This window comes from Orycteropus afer, unplaced genomic scaffold (genome assembly GCF_000298275.1).
Source record: "Orycteropus afer afer isolate SDZICR_OR568_19922 unplaced genomic scaffold, OryAfe1.0 scaffold00216, whole genome shotgun sequence".
NCBI classification, from domain to species: Eukaryota; Metazoa; Chordata; class Mammalia; order Tubulidentata; family Orycteropodidae; genus Orycteropus; species Orycteropus afer.
Genome location: NW_006921803.1, coordinates 2,878,660 through 2,895,993, shown reverse-complemented (window position 1 = coordinate 2,895,993; position 17,334 = coordinate 2,878,660). Strand labels below are relative to the sequence as shown.

Below are 17,334 nucleotides of genomic sequence, written 5' to 3'. Positions count from 1 at the left end.
GGCCACACCCCTGGGGAAACTCCCCTTAGGCAGACCGCCGCTTAGAACTCAGTTATGTGATCCATCATGGGAACCACCACTCACAACTGGAGTCCAGCCAAGTTGACACATCTTCAACTATCACAGAAGGGATATACTCAAGGTCACACTTTGGTGCTTTTGGGCTTGGTTTAATTTTCTTCCACTTCAGCTTAAACTTGCATATAAGCAATTGATAGTCTAATTCCTTCATTTGCCCTCTGGCCTTTTTCTGACTATTACTGACTTTCTTCATTGTCTCTTTGCAAAGAGTGACATCTTTTCTTTGAAACACTTTTCAAAGTCAATTGCTGTGTATTCCATCCAACAAAGTCGGTATGTTAACTGACACCTATGTTGTTGAAAAAAGGTATTTCCATTGAGCAGGTTGTTGGTCTTGCAAAATTCTATCATGGAATCTCCAGCATCGTTTCTTTCACCAAGTTCTTATTTTCCAACTGCTGATCTTTGTTTCCAACTTTTGCATTCAAATTATCAATAATTATCAATGCATCTTGATTGTATGTTTGATCAATTTCAGATTGCAGATTGCAGAAATTGGTAAAAATCTTCAATTTCTTCATCTTTAGCATTAGCCATTGATGCATTAATTTGAATAACAGTCTTATTAGCTGGTCTTCTTTGTTTGTTGTTGTTGTTATGTGCCCTCGAGTTGGCCCTGACTTGACTCATAGCAACCCCTCCTTGGGTTTCCGAGGCAGTATCACTACGGAAGTAGATTGCCCCACCTTCCTTCTGAGGAGTGGCTGGTGGGTTTGAACCACCAACCTTCTGGTTAGTAGTCAAGTGACTATAGATATTACCTATCACTGACAGTGCTGTACTTAAGGATAGATTTTAAAATGTTGTTTTTGACAATTAATGTGGTGCCGTTCCTCTTAAATTTGTCATTATCATCACAGTGAAACAACAGCCAATATCAGTCCATTTCAGTTTACTAATACATAGAACATCGATCTCAAGCACTGTATTTCATTTTTGACAACTTCTTATTTTCCAAGGAGCTCTGGTGGTGTAGTGCATAAGGCACTTGACTGCTAACCAGAAGGTTGGCGGTTCAAATCCACCAGCCACTCTGAGGAAGGAAGACAGGGCAATCTACTTCCATAAAGATTTACCACCTCAGAAACCCAATGAGGGTTGCCATGAGTCAGAATCAACTCAGTGGCAGTGAGATTGGTTTGGTTTCTTTTTTTCTTATTTTCCTTGATTCATACTTTGTGCATTCCACGTCCAATTATTAAGGGATGTCTGCAGCTGTTTCTTCTCATTTTGAGTCATTCCACAACAGCAAATGAAGGTCTCTAACCACATCATTAAGGCTGACTCTAAGGAGGCAGTTTGCCCAGTCACATTTTGAGTGTCTTCCCACCTGCGGGGCTCATGTTCTGGCACTATATCTGACAGCATTTCACTACTATTCATAAGGTTTTCACTGGCCAGTCTTTTTAGAAATATACTGCCAAATCCTTTCCTCATCTGTCTTAGTCTGGTGGCTTCACCGAAACCTGTCCACCATGGGTGACTCTTCCAGTATTTGAAACAGTGGTGAACCACACTTCCAGCCACAGTGTTAACACATAAGACACAAAAGTATGACAAACATAAATACATAGATACACACACACACTGGGGTATGGGTATGTTTCTGTATAAATGGAGCTCTGGTAGCATAGTGGCTAAGACACTTGCCTGCTAACCAGACGGCTGGCGGTTCAAACTGCCTCGGAAACCCAAGGAGGGGTCGCTATGAGTCGGGGCCGACTCGACAGCACATAACAACAACAACAACAGGCAATATGTTGAAAAGAACCTGTATTAAGTAAAGCTTTCTAATTTCAAAGGTATGATATTTCTACATATAAAATAGAAAGAAGCTGTCTAATTTTCAAGAAGTTTAAATGCCAGACCATGGGAGGTCCCATATGCAAGTAAAATACGAAGTGTAAAATCAATTAAAGTTAGACACAAAAATACAAAGATATGCTACTAAAGGATAAGAAAATACAACACTGACTCCTGTAAACAATGATTCTTAAAAACTCTCCAAAACAGGGACAAAGACCTGCTTTGAAGTTAATCATAACAAGATTCTCAACTTAACCTCATCCAATTAGATAATATCATCTGTCCTATAAAAGAGAGAAAAATTATTCAGTTAGATTGATGCCATTTTCCTCCAAAAGGAAATTGTGGTAATGCAGTCAGCATATGCCTTAAATGCTACACAAGTGCTGATTTAAAGGCACCTTTAAAAATGCATAAAGGCTCCTAGATGCAGGCACAGAGGCCATTAGACTAGATCACACCGAATAAAATTAAAGCTGCTCCACAAAAAGAGAACGTGAAAATATCTGGCTGAAAATTTAATTCAGATACCATGCCCCAAGAATGTATTTAATATACTATCTATTCAAATAAATATAGCTTGACTTATTCTGAAAACTGTAGTCAATTAAATAAGCATATTAGATCAGCACTGCTCATGTTAAAAGAATTCTTTTTCTAACTATTCACATGGGTTTACTGAGCTTTAAACTTTACAAGCCCATTTTTAAACTTATTATTACATGGACTTTAATATTTTGACCTTAAAAGATATGGTGCACTTCATGAATATTAAAAGTATCTTTGACTATTATTATAATACTGATAATTTATATTCTCTAATCCCTTTTAATTCCCAAGGCACTACGACAACATCAAAGCACACAGTGAGAAACTTTCTAAGGGCTTACTAGAAAGTGACAAACTCAAGGTTAAGTATCATTAAGATACAGACAATGAGGGACAAAATTTTGCATAAGGATCTAGACCTGAACTACAGAAAAGAGCAAAATACCAACAAAACAAGCTAGTCTTTAATCCATGAGTTTTTATGGGGTGAAAGAAGGTTCAGCCTTAACTCAGCAGAATGAGAGAAAAAAAAAAAAAAAATCAAGTTAATGACAGTCAAGTTAAAGATATTAAAGAAAAGCAACCAAATGCACGAGTTAAATGTGAGCTCTAAGAAAAACATCTCAATTTCTTTAAGACACCTGAAACAACCAATCTAGAGAAAATGTCTTCACTGATCCCTCTAACCAGTTCATATTTTATTAGTCACAGGCTGTAGATGGAACAGGAAGTGGGGTGGTACAGATAAAAGGTAGAACTCTAAAGGGAAAACAAAAATAAAAATGTCTATTTACTGAAACCAGACGCAGGAGGCCCTTACAACTAGATGACTCTTATACCCTTATTCCCAAAACTTCTTTCTAAAGGAGTCAAGGAAAAGAAGAACTTCTAAGTTAATGGTAACATATGGTACCACGAGACAAAAGCACAGAATGGATACAAGATATTAAAAAAGATATTAAATCTGGCCCACAGAACATCCTGTAAACTTTTCCCAACCAAAAATAAAAGGTACAGAGCATGTGGGAGGGAAGAAAGGTAGATGCTGGAGAGAGCAGATAACAGAAGTCAATCCCAACTCTTGATTCACCCAAGTGCCTTGCCGTCTTAACGAGCAGGTATTCTCCTGACCCAATCTTCCTCAGAATTCAGTCTTGTTTCTAATAACACTGTTTTATTTAATAACTACCATAAAACAAAAAAAAAAAACTAAATCACATCAGAAAACACCAAAAAATAACTAAAAATTCATCAATATAGCTATTAAGGAGTCCTGGTGGACCAATGGTTAAACATTCAACTGCTATCCGAAAGGTTCGTGGTTCAAATCCACCAGCCACTCCATAGGAGAAAAGACCTGGCTACCTAGGAAAGCCTATAAGGCAGCTCTACTCTGTTATATAGGGTTGCTATCGTCAGAATCAATGGCACACATTAACACCACCACACACCAAACATTGTATATATCCAGTGTTAAAATTCATCCAATATCTTTTTTCTCCAATTTGTATTGTGATTTGGGTGAAAGTTTACAGAGCAAATTCATCTTCCATATAGTACTTCATATACACTTTGTCTCATAACATTGACTGCAATCTCCCACAATGCAACAGCTCTTCTCCCACTTCCTCCTCATAGCTACCTCCTCCCTGTGTCTTCCCTCCCATGCACACCTGCCCCCAAGCTGTCTCCCTGTACATACACAGCCCTTCTATTATTCTTCCATGATTGATCTCTCCAAAGAGCGTATCTACCTAATGTAAATGTTCAGCTCATATGCCTGTCTTTTGTTTGGCTGGAAGCCACAGGAGTGGCTTCAATCCCAGACCTGAAGTGCAGCTAGGGGCCGTAGTCTCTCAGGGGTTCTACCAGGCTCTATCAGACCAGCAATCCTGGTCCCTTTTTTTTTCAATGATAAAATCCACCCAATATGTTTTAAAGAATTTTCCTTTAGGCTCAACATTCTTTTCTAGGCCCCAAAGAGCTCTGAAGGTAACTAGGCAGGCTACCTGGGAAGCCCATGTAGAATTCTTCTAGGACTGTTTGTCTAGAACATGCAAAAAAATATTATCATTTCCTTTAAAAAAAAAAAAAAAAAAAAGTCACAGAGGAAACATACCAGCAGAGTTAAAGACAGTACTTTATGGGTTTTCTCTTCTCTGTAAGGGAAAGCATCAAGTACCTATCTCCCTCAAGTATAAATTCTTCCAACCAGATCTCCACTAACATCAACCAAAGTCAACAGTGGAAGTTTCTCTTCTACCAATGCTTTGTTCCTGCCAAGTCAAAGCAGAGTCAAGTGAGCACAACTGTCAGTCAGTCGGGCACCCAGTGATTGGTTCAAAATGCAGTCCTTTGACAGTACCACCTCTGCTACCAGGGCAGACATCAACTTAAATAGGAAATCTGCATGGTATTTATGGCAAATCATCTTTCTTTTTTCATACCTCAAGTAACATCATTGAGTATATTATAAAAGGAGAGTTTGACTGATTTTACCCTGGCTCTGCTCAGTACTCTAAATATCCCAGTGGGGAAAAAGCATGTGATTTAAGGTAGAAAAGTTTTTAATGCCTCAATCTTACCAGGTTAAGTTTGTGATTATATTTTCTGTAACTATTCTGCCCCAAAATTAAATAAAAGTGTTATGTATGAGCTTGTATTAATAATTTTAAAAATAGCATGAGGGTTAAGCGACATTATGGCTGCACTATACCACATGGCCAAAAGGGTATTTTAAAATGTCCTGGAAAATAAAAACAGAGGGACTGACTTATGAAACCAGAAGCTCTGTGTTCTGCTCTGTTTTCTTCTTAAAATCACTGTTCTTTTCACATACTGGCTAGAGATTTTTTAAAAGAGACTCTTGATTTGGTTATTACCCGAGGATTAGAATAAAGCTTGAAGAGTTGGAATATTTATACCTGCCAACGAGTTAGAGCATCACCTTTGGACTAAATAGGCACCGAACCATTCCATAGACTAAACAAGGGTTTCAAACGCCACACACAGGTCAAGTCTAGACTGCCACCTTCTTCTTTATAGCCCAAAAGCTAAGAATTTTGCTGCTTCCTGCATCATTCACTACAACATCATTCAAAAACAAAAAAAAAGACAAATATGGATCAGAGTCCATGGTCCACAAAACCTAGCATATTTACCATCTGGCCCTTTGCAGAGAAAGTCTGCTGGACTATAAGCAATAAAGATTTAAAAAGTAGAGAGGGGTCTATTTGTAGAAACTTAATATATTTCCAGAGGTTATATATGTTTAGTGGCTCATGTGTTATAAAACAAAGTAACTGCAAGAGTTTGACCTGCAAAGTAAAACATAAGAATAAACTTTTATGAAGAAAAAATAAAAAGGGGAAACTGGATGTACCAGAGACAGTTAGGATTACCCCAGCACTCTGCAGGTCAGAGTTTATCAATCTCAGTACTATTGATGGTTTTCAAATGGATAATGTGTTGGTGTTGGAAGCTATTTTGCACAATGTAGGATGTTTAGAAGCATTTGTGCTCTCTACTTCCTATATGCCAGTAGCACCTCACCCGTGTTACGCCAACCTAAAGGATTCCAGGCATTGTTAACAGTACCCTAGGAGCAAAATCACCTCTACCTGAGAATCACTGCTATAAATTATTGTCCTTTTGTTCCCACCTTCATGTTATTTCCCAAGCAGGTTTTCTCTGTGCCCACAAAAATATATACAAGTAATATAGTAATAATTTAAGAAAGGAAACCAGAAATCCTACAAGAATTTGTCAAAGTACTGGGCAGTGAGCTGCTGAGAGTTCTCTCTGAGCTTAACAGCTGGGCGCAAGAACTAGACCAGACTTACCTAAAACGCTGTGCCTGCTGAGCTAGCGGTCCTGGATACCTTCTGTTTGGAGACTGGTACAGCTGGGAAAGGATGGCCTGATTGGTTTTTTGGCTTGGATTATTAGCAAACTTTACAGTGATTGGCTCTGTGGCACCAGGAGGTTTCTGGCCATTTAGGCCTTTGATAGCTTCTTCTGCCTCAATCCGCTTGTCAAATCGAATAAACCCTACACCCCTTGATATGCCTATGATAGATTTGGGTAAGGATTTGAGAAAAAAAGGGGGGGGGAGAAAAGAAAGGATAAATTAATTTTTCCTTCCCAAGAACATGCTTTCACCCACACATAACATTTGCCAAAATGGTACACTGGGAGGAAAGTTTATCTTAACTTACTAGCAATTGTGACTAGAATCACAATTTTGTTTTATTTTCTAATTCATGAAGTCACCTATATAATTTGAGTACCCATTATCACGCCTACCACTAAGCCAACCATACTGGATGAGATGAGAAAGTACACAAGCGTGTCTCTGTTCTTGTTCACATTTAAGTTTTTTTTCCCTCTCTCTTTTGCTCTCTCATTAACTCTCTCCAACAACATGTCTAAGTTCTGCTTTTCAAAATGTTCTGCTGAACAAACAGCTCAGAAACAAGGGGCACAGTAGCCCTCTTCCTTGTAACGGGGAGAAGAGGACCAGGCATTTGCTAAGAAGGCTAAAAATCTGTGCTAAAACAATGCATACACTAGGGTAGAAAGACATACTTCAGTTAAAATTTTAAATAATAAATTCAGCTTAATATTATTGTATAGGATACAGGCCCTTTAAGGGAAATGTCCGAAAAGCCTTTTCTTTTCAAGTCCCCTAAAGCTCCTCTACTCCTTGTAGCTAGCTATAGTGTGTAAGAAGTATATTACAACTTCTTTTCACTTACGAACTATCTCCTTACCTGGCATTTCACATTTAAGAAAATAGTGGGAAAAAAATCTATTATCTGAGTATTTTTTAGTAACGAATGCAGAGGTACAAGGTGAGAATGACACTGGCTGTGATGGTTAAGGTTATATGTCAACTTGGCTGAGCCATGACTCCCAATGGTTTGGCAGTTATATAATGTTGTAATTTGGGAGTTATGTAATGACATAATCATCATTCTGTGATCTGATATGGTCATTTTCCATTTCTACATAATGCCAATTTTGCATAACTACCTGGGTCTTTGGGACCTAACCACGTTGATAAGTGAGGAAACGGTATATAGGGAGGAATAGGTAAACTAACACTTGTTGTTGTTACGTGCCGTCGAGTCAGACCCGACTCATAGTGACCCCTCCTTAGGTTTCCAAGGCAGGATCACTATGGAAGTAGAGTGCCCCATCTTCCTTCCGAGGAGTGGCTGGTGGGTTTGAACTGCCAGCCTTCTGGTTAGCAGTCAAGTGCCTTAGGCACTATGCTACCAGAGCTCCTAGCTCCTAAACTAATACTTAGGTTTATTTTAAATGTATGTGTGTATATATATATATATATGTGTGTGTGTGTATATATATATATATGTGTGTGTATATATATATATATAAAATAAAAAAGCATTAAAGACTCCTGGCCTCAGCAGCAGTACTCCTGACTGCGGAATGCGAATGCCACTCACTGCCTCACATGGAATGCGGAAGCACAAGGGTGGTCAACAGTCTTTCTAGCTTGTAAGAAATGTTAGCAGTAAACCCAACATGTTACATTTAATCAACTTAAACAGACAAGCTGAGGTGGCCAGTTGTAAGGAGACATTTTCTTTGCAAGAAAATTGGTACTAGTGGCACCACTTTGGGACTAGCAGCTAGAAAGGACTAGAGACTCAGAGTACGTCAGTTAAGAAGAAAACGAGGAGTTACTGAGAAGGTGGTACGCTTAGAAAAACTACGCAACCTACATGATTTATCAAAAAAAAAAAAACACCTCACTGCCCTCAAGTCATTTCTGACTCACAGTGAACCCTCCCTGGGTTTCCGAGGCGACATCTCTAAGGAAGTAGGTTGCCCAGTCTTCCTTTCAAGGAATGGCTGGTGGGTTTGAACTGGTTAGCAGTCAAATGCCTTAGGCAGTATGCTACCAGAGCTCCTAATATGATTTATAGGAACTTTAAAAAGAAATGGCAGTCTACTTGCTTTACCATTAACACTTAACAGCTTAGAATTTTGATCTAAGGTAGATAAGGAATTTATTCCATATATGCTTATCTCAGACACACACACCCCTATCAGTTTATCTTATTTCAACTACATCCATTGCATATTATTACCACCTGATGGCTGAATAACAAAATTGCAGGGTTATATTTTTTAATTTCAGGTAAAGGGAATACATTCATTTTGAAAGCCATGAGTATAAAGACAAAACAGTGGAATGACAGGAAATATATCTTTTCAGTTATCTACTACCTCCTATTAAGACTAACCCATGGGACACAGCTGTTCCATTAGGAAGGCCATTCCTTGGAAGGAAGTTTGGGCAATCTACTTACATGGTGATACTGCCTCGGAAACCCAAGGAGAGGTTGCTATGAGTCAGATCTGACTTCACGGCAGTGAGTGAGGAGATTAGCAATGAACTGGCTGGCCTCTGTACAGGCTAGTAACCTAAACCAATGGTTCTCAAACTTGAGTATGCATCAGAACAACCTGAAGGGCTTGGTAAAACATCCCACCCCTAGAGTTTTATTCAGTAGGTCTGGGGAGGGGGCCCAAGAATTTGCCTTTCTAGCAAGGTTCCAGGATGATGCTGATGCTCCAGGACCACATCTGAGAACCACTAACTCACAAGGTGGTATGCTAAGTCCACTCTGAAGCTATGCACCAAGGGCAGATTTTCAGTTAAGAGATGGGCTTTCTATATTACAGGTGAAATTCACTCTCACTTTACCAAATTCTCATTAAAAAAGAATAGTTGAAGTTCAAAGGATATAGACAAAATCAAATGGCATTGCTGTTGCTTTAAAACAATTTATCTGGATTGTGACACCTTGTTTAAGAAGGATTAGGAAGAAGAAAAACCCTGTTTTGTAAACTCTCACTTTCCTAAATTTCTCTACAGCAAAGCCCACTGGCCAGTCTCACAAGCATGTCTATAGTGGTAGGTCTCTCTACCCAGAACTCTAGGGGTGGTTTTTCCTATGAAGCCAATTAACAGAACAGAAGGGCTACTTCTGATTAAATTCAAATCAGGTCAACTATTTTCACCTGAAGAATTAAAAACTTAGCCTGACTTTTTATTCTGTGGTTATTCCACTGCTTTCTTTAAAATAAACTTTCAGATATTATAATATGCAGTTTATCTCCAGTGACATTACAAGAAAAAAAGCAAGAAGGGGAAGGAGAGGGAATGAGGGAAGAGACAGAAAAAGAAGGGAAAGAGAGAAAAACACAAAAAGAAGAAAAACTACCTATTTTTAAAATCCCACAAAATCTTAAAAAGTAGTTGCTCTACAGGTGATATTTTTTTCCTCCTTGCATGTTACTATATTTTCTAAATGCTTTAAAATGAACTTGCATTGCTTTCATACTTTAAAAAAAAAAACAAAAACAAAAACCTGTACTTCATTTTTAGGATCCATATTCAAATCTATATTGCTAGCTTATATCATCCCTTATATGCAAAATTTTTAATACTCATTTAGTCTTTTCATTCCAGTTTTGTTAAAAGTTACATTAGGCATAAAATAAATTTTTAACATTCAAAATTTCATATTCTTACACATGTCTAGACATCACAGCAAGGACCTGGGAAACAGCCTTAACAGCAATTACCAGTTTGGATATAGTGTAATCCTCCCTTAGAGAACCAGCTGCCTATTGCTGTGTTAAACTCTGCTTTTTTACAAAAGTAAGATTGTTTATTGGTACTTTATAAGGAAGATGGGGGCTATTTTTGTGCAGCGGCTTGGAAATGAAGATTATAGCATCTGTAAATTTATTACAAGCCATGAAACAGGCTTCAAACCTGCAGCTTGAGGGTGGAAATGACTCAAGCTCACTCACTGCACTCCACAATCTATTTTTGTCCATGCATATTTATGAACAATTCCAGCAGAAAATTGCATTTTCTGGCCCACATACACCTTTGATGTGTTCTAGAGGCAAGGCTATTGTATTGGAAAGGAGAATATTTTACAAGCTGCCAATGGAAGAGTGTGAAGGACCATCTTGAGCAGCTGTGTACTTACCAGTGACCTGGTCAACAAGAATACGGGAAGTAATAATGCGTCCATATTGTGAAAAAAGCTGTTCCAACTCCTTCTGGGTCATTGTCTTCGGAAGTCCACTGACATACAGATTTGCATCTCTGATAGAAGCTGAACTTGGGCGAGCATAGGAAACCTAGAAAAGGGAAATAAAATTAGACACATATGCACTAAGTCACCTTCATTCAGAAACTCAAGGACTGTCTAAGTTAGTAACAAGCAGTTACTGAAGTTGAGGCAAGTCTTGCTCTCACTTCTTTACTCATTTTGGGTGAAATTCAAGGCAAATGGGAAATGGTATTCCCCAGGTGGAGAGGAAAAAGTATTGACCTCTCAATGATTATAATTTCTCATAACAGACCAGCAGTGCTTACGGCACAATCTACTCTTAGCATTAGTTGTTTTCAACTAACCCCCCACATTACGAATTCTGGCTCAATCCTTCTAAGCTTTGTTTTTGCTGTTAGCTGCTGTGGAGTTGGCCCAGGACTCATGGTGGCCCCATGCACAATGGGATCAGACCATTGCGATCCACAAGGTTTTTGGTGGCTGATTTTCAGAAGCAGATCTCCAGGCCTTTATTCTTAATTGTAAGTTTAACAAATCTAAATTCATCAGAAACATTACTGTGACCTGTTTTGTAACCTCTCCCATCTCTAAGGGTGGTAATACCACATGTCTGAAAAAATGTAAGTCCACCTCTTTGATCTGTTCCAAGCAATTTTGTAGTTTCCACAACTTCCCAGAAACTTAAATATGTGAATGAGTTACAGCCCCTATAATCCTTTGTCTATCGTCTTCTTGTCTACACACACCTTTTTAGCCTTGATTTAGAAAAGGTCTTAAGTCCTTTTATTTGCTTTACCTGTTATTTTATATACCCCTTCTAAGCTTCTTGTCTTTTCAGATACAGTATCCACAATTCCATAAGCACAGAAGACAAAATAAATCTGTGTTTGTTTATAATCATTTTTCTAGTAATAAGCTCTATGAGAGGATTCTATCTCATTCATCACTGTATCTTCAGTCTACACAATGTGCAGTATGTGATAGATGCTGGAATATTTGCTGAATAAATCCTATTGAATAGACTTACTGGAGCACAGCATTTAAGGGACAGGTTCACTAAGTCATCTAGATTTCTTGCTCTGTTTGTAATCAATAACTCTTTGGCTGTAACTTATCTCTGCCAATTTTTAGGTAACTCTAAGTCCCATGAGCTCTCCCAGACCACATTCCCTTCGTTGAACTATAAAAGCTTCCGGATTAGCCAGCTGCAAAGACAGAAATTGCATTATATACCTCATCTTGAAAATATGACTGCTGTTTCAAACTTTTTATTTGGAAGTGACATTAGCACTGTCCTGTCCTACAGAAACAAGGAATTTGAAAAAGTGTTGGAAAGAACTATTCACAGACGACTCCCCCACCACCACCACTGCTCCTTCGTGCCTCAAACGTAAGGGCAATCAAAATTGGGGAATTTAAAAGTAAGTGAAAAAAAAAAAAATGAAAGAAAATTTCTGGTGATCACCAAAACCATTTAAAGGGAATCTAGTCTTGGGAGTGTTATGAACTGATGTGACATCTCAAAACCAAAACTCAACTCATAGTAGTTGAGGACAGAATAGGACAGAGTAGAACTTCCCCCTATGGTTTCCAAGGCTATTAGTCTTTACAGAAGCTGACTGTTTCATCTTTCTTCCACGGAGCAACTAGTGGGTTCAAACTACTGAACTTTTGGTTAGCAGCCAAATGCTTTAACCACTATGCCATTCGGTGTGACATAAAACCACTGAATTATATATGCATTCTGCAATGTGAACAAACAAATATTTTCTTTTTTAGAGCACAATTCTCCATTATGTGAGGAAACTAAAATCATCAGGGCTTTAGACCCCACTGGTATCTGGAATTTTACTGTTTACTTCAGTGGCTCTCAACCACTCAGTTACTGTTCTGCTCCAGATTATGTGACTCAAGTGTTCCCATATGAAGAGTCCCTTCCCAGGTAAGCATCTACAAGTTCTCAAAGGAGGCTGCTTCCAGTGACTGATGCAACAGGAAAGCTCAAGCAGGTAGCCTCTTCATTTCACAGCTGGAGAAATAGGTACAGACGAAGCAAACAACACACCTAAGGTTCCACACAACTAGTGCTGGATTCTGGATTCAAACTCAGATCTTCTGCCACCTTGTCTCTTCATCCAGTGTTCTTTCCACAATAAGACACTGTAACAACTGCTGATCAGCTCACTTGGTCTGAGAGATTAGGAAAATTAAATGAATCTTGATTGTTTCTTTAACACACACACACAGTGAAACCAGTCAGTCAGCAGAGAACAGGATGGCTGTAAGAATTATGCTGCTGTTGTTGTTACGTGCCGTCCAGTCGGACCCAACTCATAGCGACCCCTCCTTGGGTTTCTGAGGCAGTATCACTACGGAAGTAGATTGCCCAACCTTCCTTCCAAGGAGTGGCTGGTGGATTTGAACCGCCAGCCTTCTGGTTAGCAGTCAAGTGCCTTAGGTACTATGCTACCAGAGATCCTATAAGAATTATAGTTAAGCCAAAAGTTTTGAGGTTTTTTTTTTTTTTTTTTATTGTTGTCGTCGTTTTTTACTTTCTATTACTTGGGCAATCTACTTCCATAGTGATACCACCTCGGAAACCCAAGGAGGGGTCACTATGAGTCAGATCCTACTAGAGGGCGGTGTATTTGCATTTTATTACTTGTTTTTAAAGTAACTTTTCCTAAGGGTAGGTGAGTGGCCAATAATTGAGATTAACTGGAGAAACTGCACATCATAATTAGGATTTTGAAATGAGTTTTCTTACTTTCTGGTTCTTAGACCATAATTAAAGGACAATTCCCTCCTCACTACCCCTTCAGGAAATGAAGATTTAAGGAAAAGCAACTGCCCTTACCCCAGGTCAAGGTGCCACATCTCACCCTTCCCTTCGCACTTTATTGTTTCCCAGGATTAAAGCAGCCCCTCTTCCCCTGCTCCATTAAGGATGTCAATGTCATCAACACCATCCCCCCCCAAAAAAACTTTCTTTTTCCATGTCAAAGCACTAAAACAGAAAATGCCACTTAGACAAAAGCAAAAAGGAGGTTTGCAGTGGAATAAAGACTTGCACTTTGGAAATCCAAATCCATTTCCAGACGTAATTTGTGGATCTGACAGTGACCAGCAACCATTCTTCTTTCTGAATATCCCATCAATTTGGAGCTTCCATGGTATCCTGCTTTAATGCTCACATGGAAAACGCATGTGGGGGCTATCTTCAGCCTCTAGGTGTCAAGTAATCTTTATGGCTCTTCAAGACTAACTTCCTTTGGAGAAGGCCTGAGAAAGTGTTGTTCACTTTATGACAAATTCTGTATTAGAAATACTTCAATACAGTGAAACTCCAGGACACTTCCCAGTCGGGTCAAAATAACAGGAAGGTTGGGCAATCTACTTGCATAGTGATACCGCCTCAGAAAACCAAGGAGGGGTCGCTATGAGTCGGATAACTTGATGGCAGTGTGTGTTGTTTTATTTGTCGTTTTCACCAAGTGCAAGCTGTTCTCCAGTCTACATTCACTGGAATAATAGCTGCATTTGGATTTTAAATCTTCACTGCCATTTAAACAGGTGAATATTTAATGCCTGAGGAGCAAGGTTATGAAATGTCAAAACTACTAAGTGAAGGATCTAATTTAAGAGGCAGCCAGAGAGTCTGCAATTTAAATATTTAAAGATGATACAGGAAGTACAACACTGAACACCAATCTACTCCAAAGATAGCAATTTAATACTCAGGTTTATTCCGAAACTTCTCACAACCCTACAAGTGATATAATAAACAAAGACAAGCAATACTGAGATTACTTGAGGGGAGAGAAGGCAGATGGGAGAAAAATAAATGCTCTGCCCTATGGTTTCCGAAATTGCTCTTCACAAATGAGATTAGACTGGACAAAATAGAGACAAAAATAGATTTATCAGAGTAAGTAGGCCTCAAAACATAATATATTCCTTGTAATTAAAAACTCATTTCTTCATTAACTAAGCTAAAAAATAATTATATATTAAACATGCAAAGAAGAGTAACATATAACTAAGAATGGGCTATCAAAACACAAGTTAATCAAAATACACAGAATTTAAAGGAACAAAAACAGCTTATGGATAAGAATGAGTACTTAGTTATACGCATACAGTAAAGTTTAACATCCCAGTGCATCACTTTCAAACAGAGTCCATCTAAATGCTTCTGTCCAAAACTACAACTGCTCTTGCTTCTCTCTTATTCATCAACAGAAAGATCAATGACAGTGGGCATTAAGACCAAGATTAAAGAGATAAGCCCATAAATGAACTAAGCAATTCCTCCTTTTCTCAAACTAAGGACATTTGAAAAATCACCCACTGACAAGATCACCAATGAACAACTTTTATCACTTGCCAATTACTGACCAAGGACTACAAACATTAAACCTGAAAATTAAACATTTGCCACTTCAAATCTTTTCTGAAAAGCTCCATTCAATCTCTCCAGCTGAAAGGAGTAGACAAGGTCACAGTTATGCCTATTTAAACTGAGAGTTAATTGCTGTTAATATCAAAAAATGGAGTCTTGATAGGACTGTCTGAGAAAAATGCCACTATCACTAAATAAAGGTTAGCTCTGGGTCTGGTAGGCAGTAGCAAAGGTCTTGTAACAACATCAAAGCTTTGGGTACAGCTGGTCTACTATTGTCCAAAGGAGCTCAGAAGTAAAGTACTCAGAAGGATGTGATCTCCAGCCACAATTGAGGCAGAAGACCTCAAACTTCACCCAAAAAAAGAAATGTACTTTGATCTGCTTTTAAATGCAAGCTCTACCAGCATTAAGGCTCAAACACACATCAAGGCATGTGAAATATCACAGTCCAAGTTTAAGTTTTGCATGAGGAGAGGCATGTTTCACTATGGGTTGCAATTAAGTAAGCCTGAGAGAACAAAGCATGTGGACATAAATCCATGAAGAATTAAAGATTAGCTCCAGCAGAGGTTTTAGAGTTGAATATCCACATGTTTAGCTAAAAGTAATAATCACATCTAACAAGCAGCTTAGAGAAGGTATTATAGATTAGGGCCATTACCTTTAATAGGTATTCCAAGATACGGAATTTAGAAACAGTATCAGTGGAAAGTGCATATGTGTAACCTCAAATTTTATTTAGAATGGGTTTGGTGAATACTTAAAAACTATATAAAAATTGTTTTAATTCAAGCAAGAAGTTCAGCGACACCATGGAATACATTCGGTCATATTATTCCCTGCTTCAAATCCTCAGGGACTCCCTGATGCTTTATTTTATCATTAACTTCAAATTTCTTAGTCCTTTATGCTCTCGACACTGAAGACCTTTTCTATATAAACAGATACAACCTTCAAAAATTTCCTAAAGCTTCCTGCTCTCACCTCCGTGTTTATATAAACTGTTCTTTCCTCTTACCTCAACTGTAGTCATTTCAGACTATGCATTAGTATCACCTACTCCCTAACACTCCTCGGAAGGAAGGCTGGGCAATCTATTTCCGTACTGATACCGCCTCAGAAACCCAAGGAGGGGTCACTATGAGTTAGGTCCGACTAGACGGCACATAACAACAACGACGATGACTCCCTAACATGGATGGCTTAATCTTATCTTCATTCTATTTTGTACCCCACCCCCTAGGGTCTACCAGACATTTATTGTAATGAAGGTAATTTATACCCATATACTAATTTGAGAATTGATTTTTGTAATCCCATCTAAAAGGTTAAAGAGGACACAATCAGCTTTGCAAAAGACTAAAAACCATGTATGTTGGTACTTTATACACAGACTATTAAACACTTTAAAAACGAAGTGTCCTTTCTCAAATGGGGTATTCAAGTCCTAAAAGCAACACTTACCTTTCACAGAACAAAATATTGCTGAAAGAAAAAATCAAAAAACTTTCAAAGCAAAAAGAAAAGTTTTAGGGATCATTCAGTCCAATTTCTTCATTTTTAGAAAAGAGTGGGACTGAGCAGTAAGGCAAAGTGACTTGCCCAAAGACATATCGCAAGAGAGTTAGGGTCTTGAGGTTTATTACAGCATTAGCTGCAAGTCTTTGAAATATTATGGAAGTTTTTAGGAAAATGACAGTTATTGAGAATATGATCAGACATTTACAAGGAGATACTACAAGACAAATACAAGAACTTCAGCTTTGCTGTATAAAGTATTTTCTTATATACATATAAGAAATCTGGAAAACCTATCAAATAATAAGTCATTCCTTTAAGGCAGTTACTATATGTTTTCTATTAGCAATGCTTTAAAATTAAGAATCCTGAAACCAATGTATTACCAATTAAAATGTACCTAGACTAATCAGAGTCTTTTTGCTATTAAAAGTGCCTATTATTTAATTACACACCATATAACAAACAAGGAAAACATCAGCTGGTTGTTTTACACTAAAGAGACTTCTCAGCCTCTTATCATTTCCAAGTTTTAGAGCAACATCATTGAATAAATTCAAGGCAGTTAGTTGATTTTTAGACTCAGTGTAAACATGAAGCCAAGAATAAGTTATGCCATAAGAGTAAGTGACCATATATGGCCAATAATAAAACTACTGAATAGTCACAGAAAAACAAAAGAATGTTTGTTTATGATTTGTTATTAAGCAACTAATCATAAAGTGGAAACCTAACAAATTAGATTTCCTTTTTCACACATCTTAAACTCAGCCTCTGAAAAGCTACACTGTTGTTGTTGTTGTTGTTATTTGCTGTCAAGTCGGCCCCGACTCATAGCGACCCCTCCTT

The 17,334-nt window shown here is 38.1% G+C and overlaps 1 protein-coding gene across 1 annotated transcript in view; it reads right to left on the bottom strand.

Annotated features, from left to right (window-relative positions):
- The window catches only part of ELAVL2 (ELAV like RNA binding protein 2), a 133,440-nt gene that overhangs the window by 11,512 nt on the left and 104,594 nt on the right, over positions 1-17,334 (bottom strand). The window contains exons 4-5 of the mRNA XM_007948402.2: positions 10,476-10,629; positions 6,279-6,504 (exon numbers count right to left, since the gene is read on the bottom strand). Of these exons, the coding sequence (XP_007946593.1) occupies positions 6,279-6,504; positions 10,476-10,629 (380 nt within the window). The remainder of the gene's footprint in view (positions 1-6,278; positions 6,505-10,475; positions 10,630-17,334) is intronic.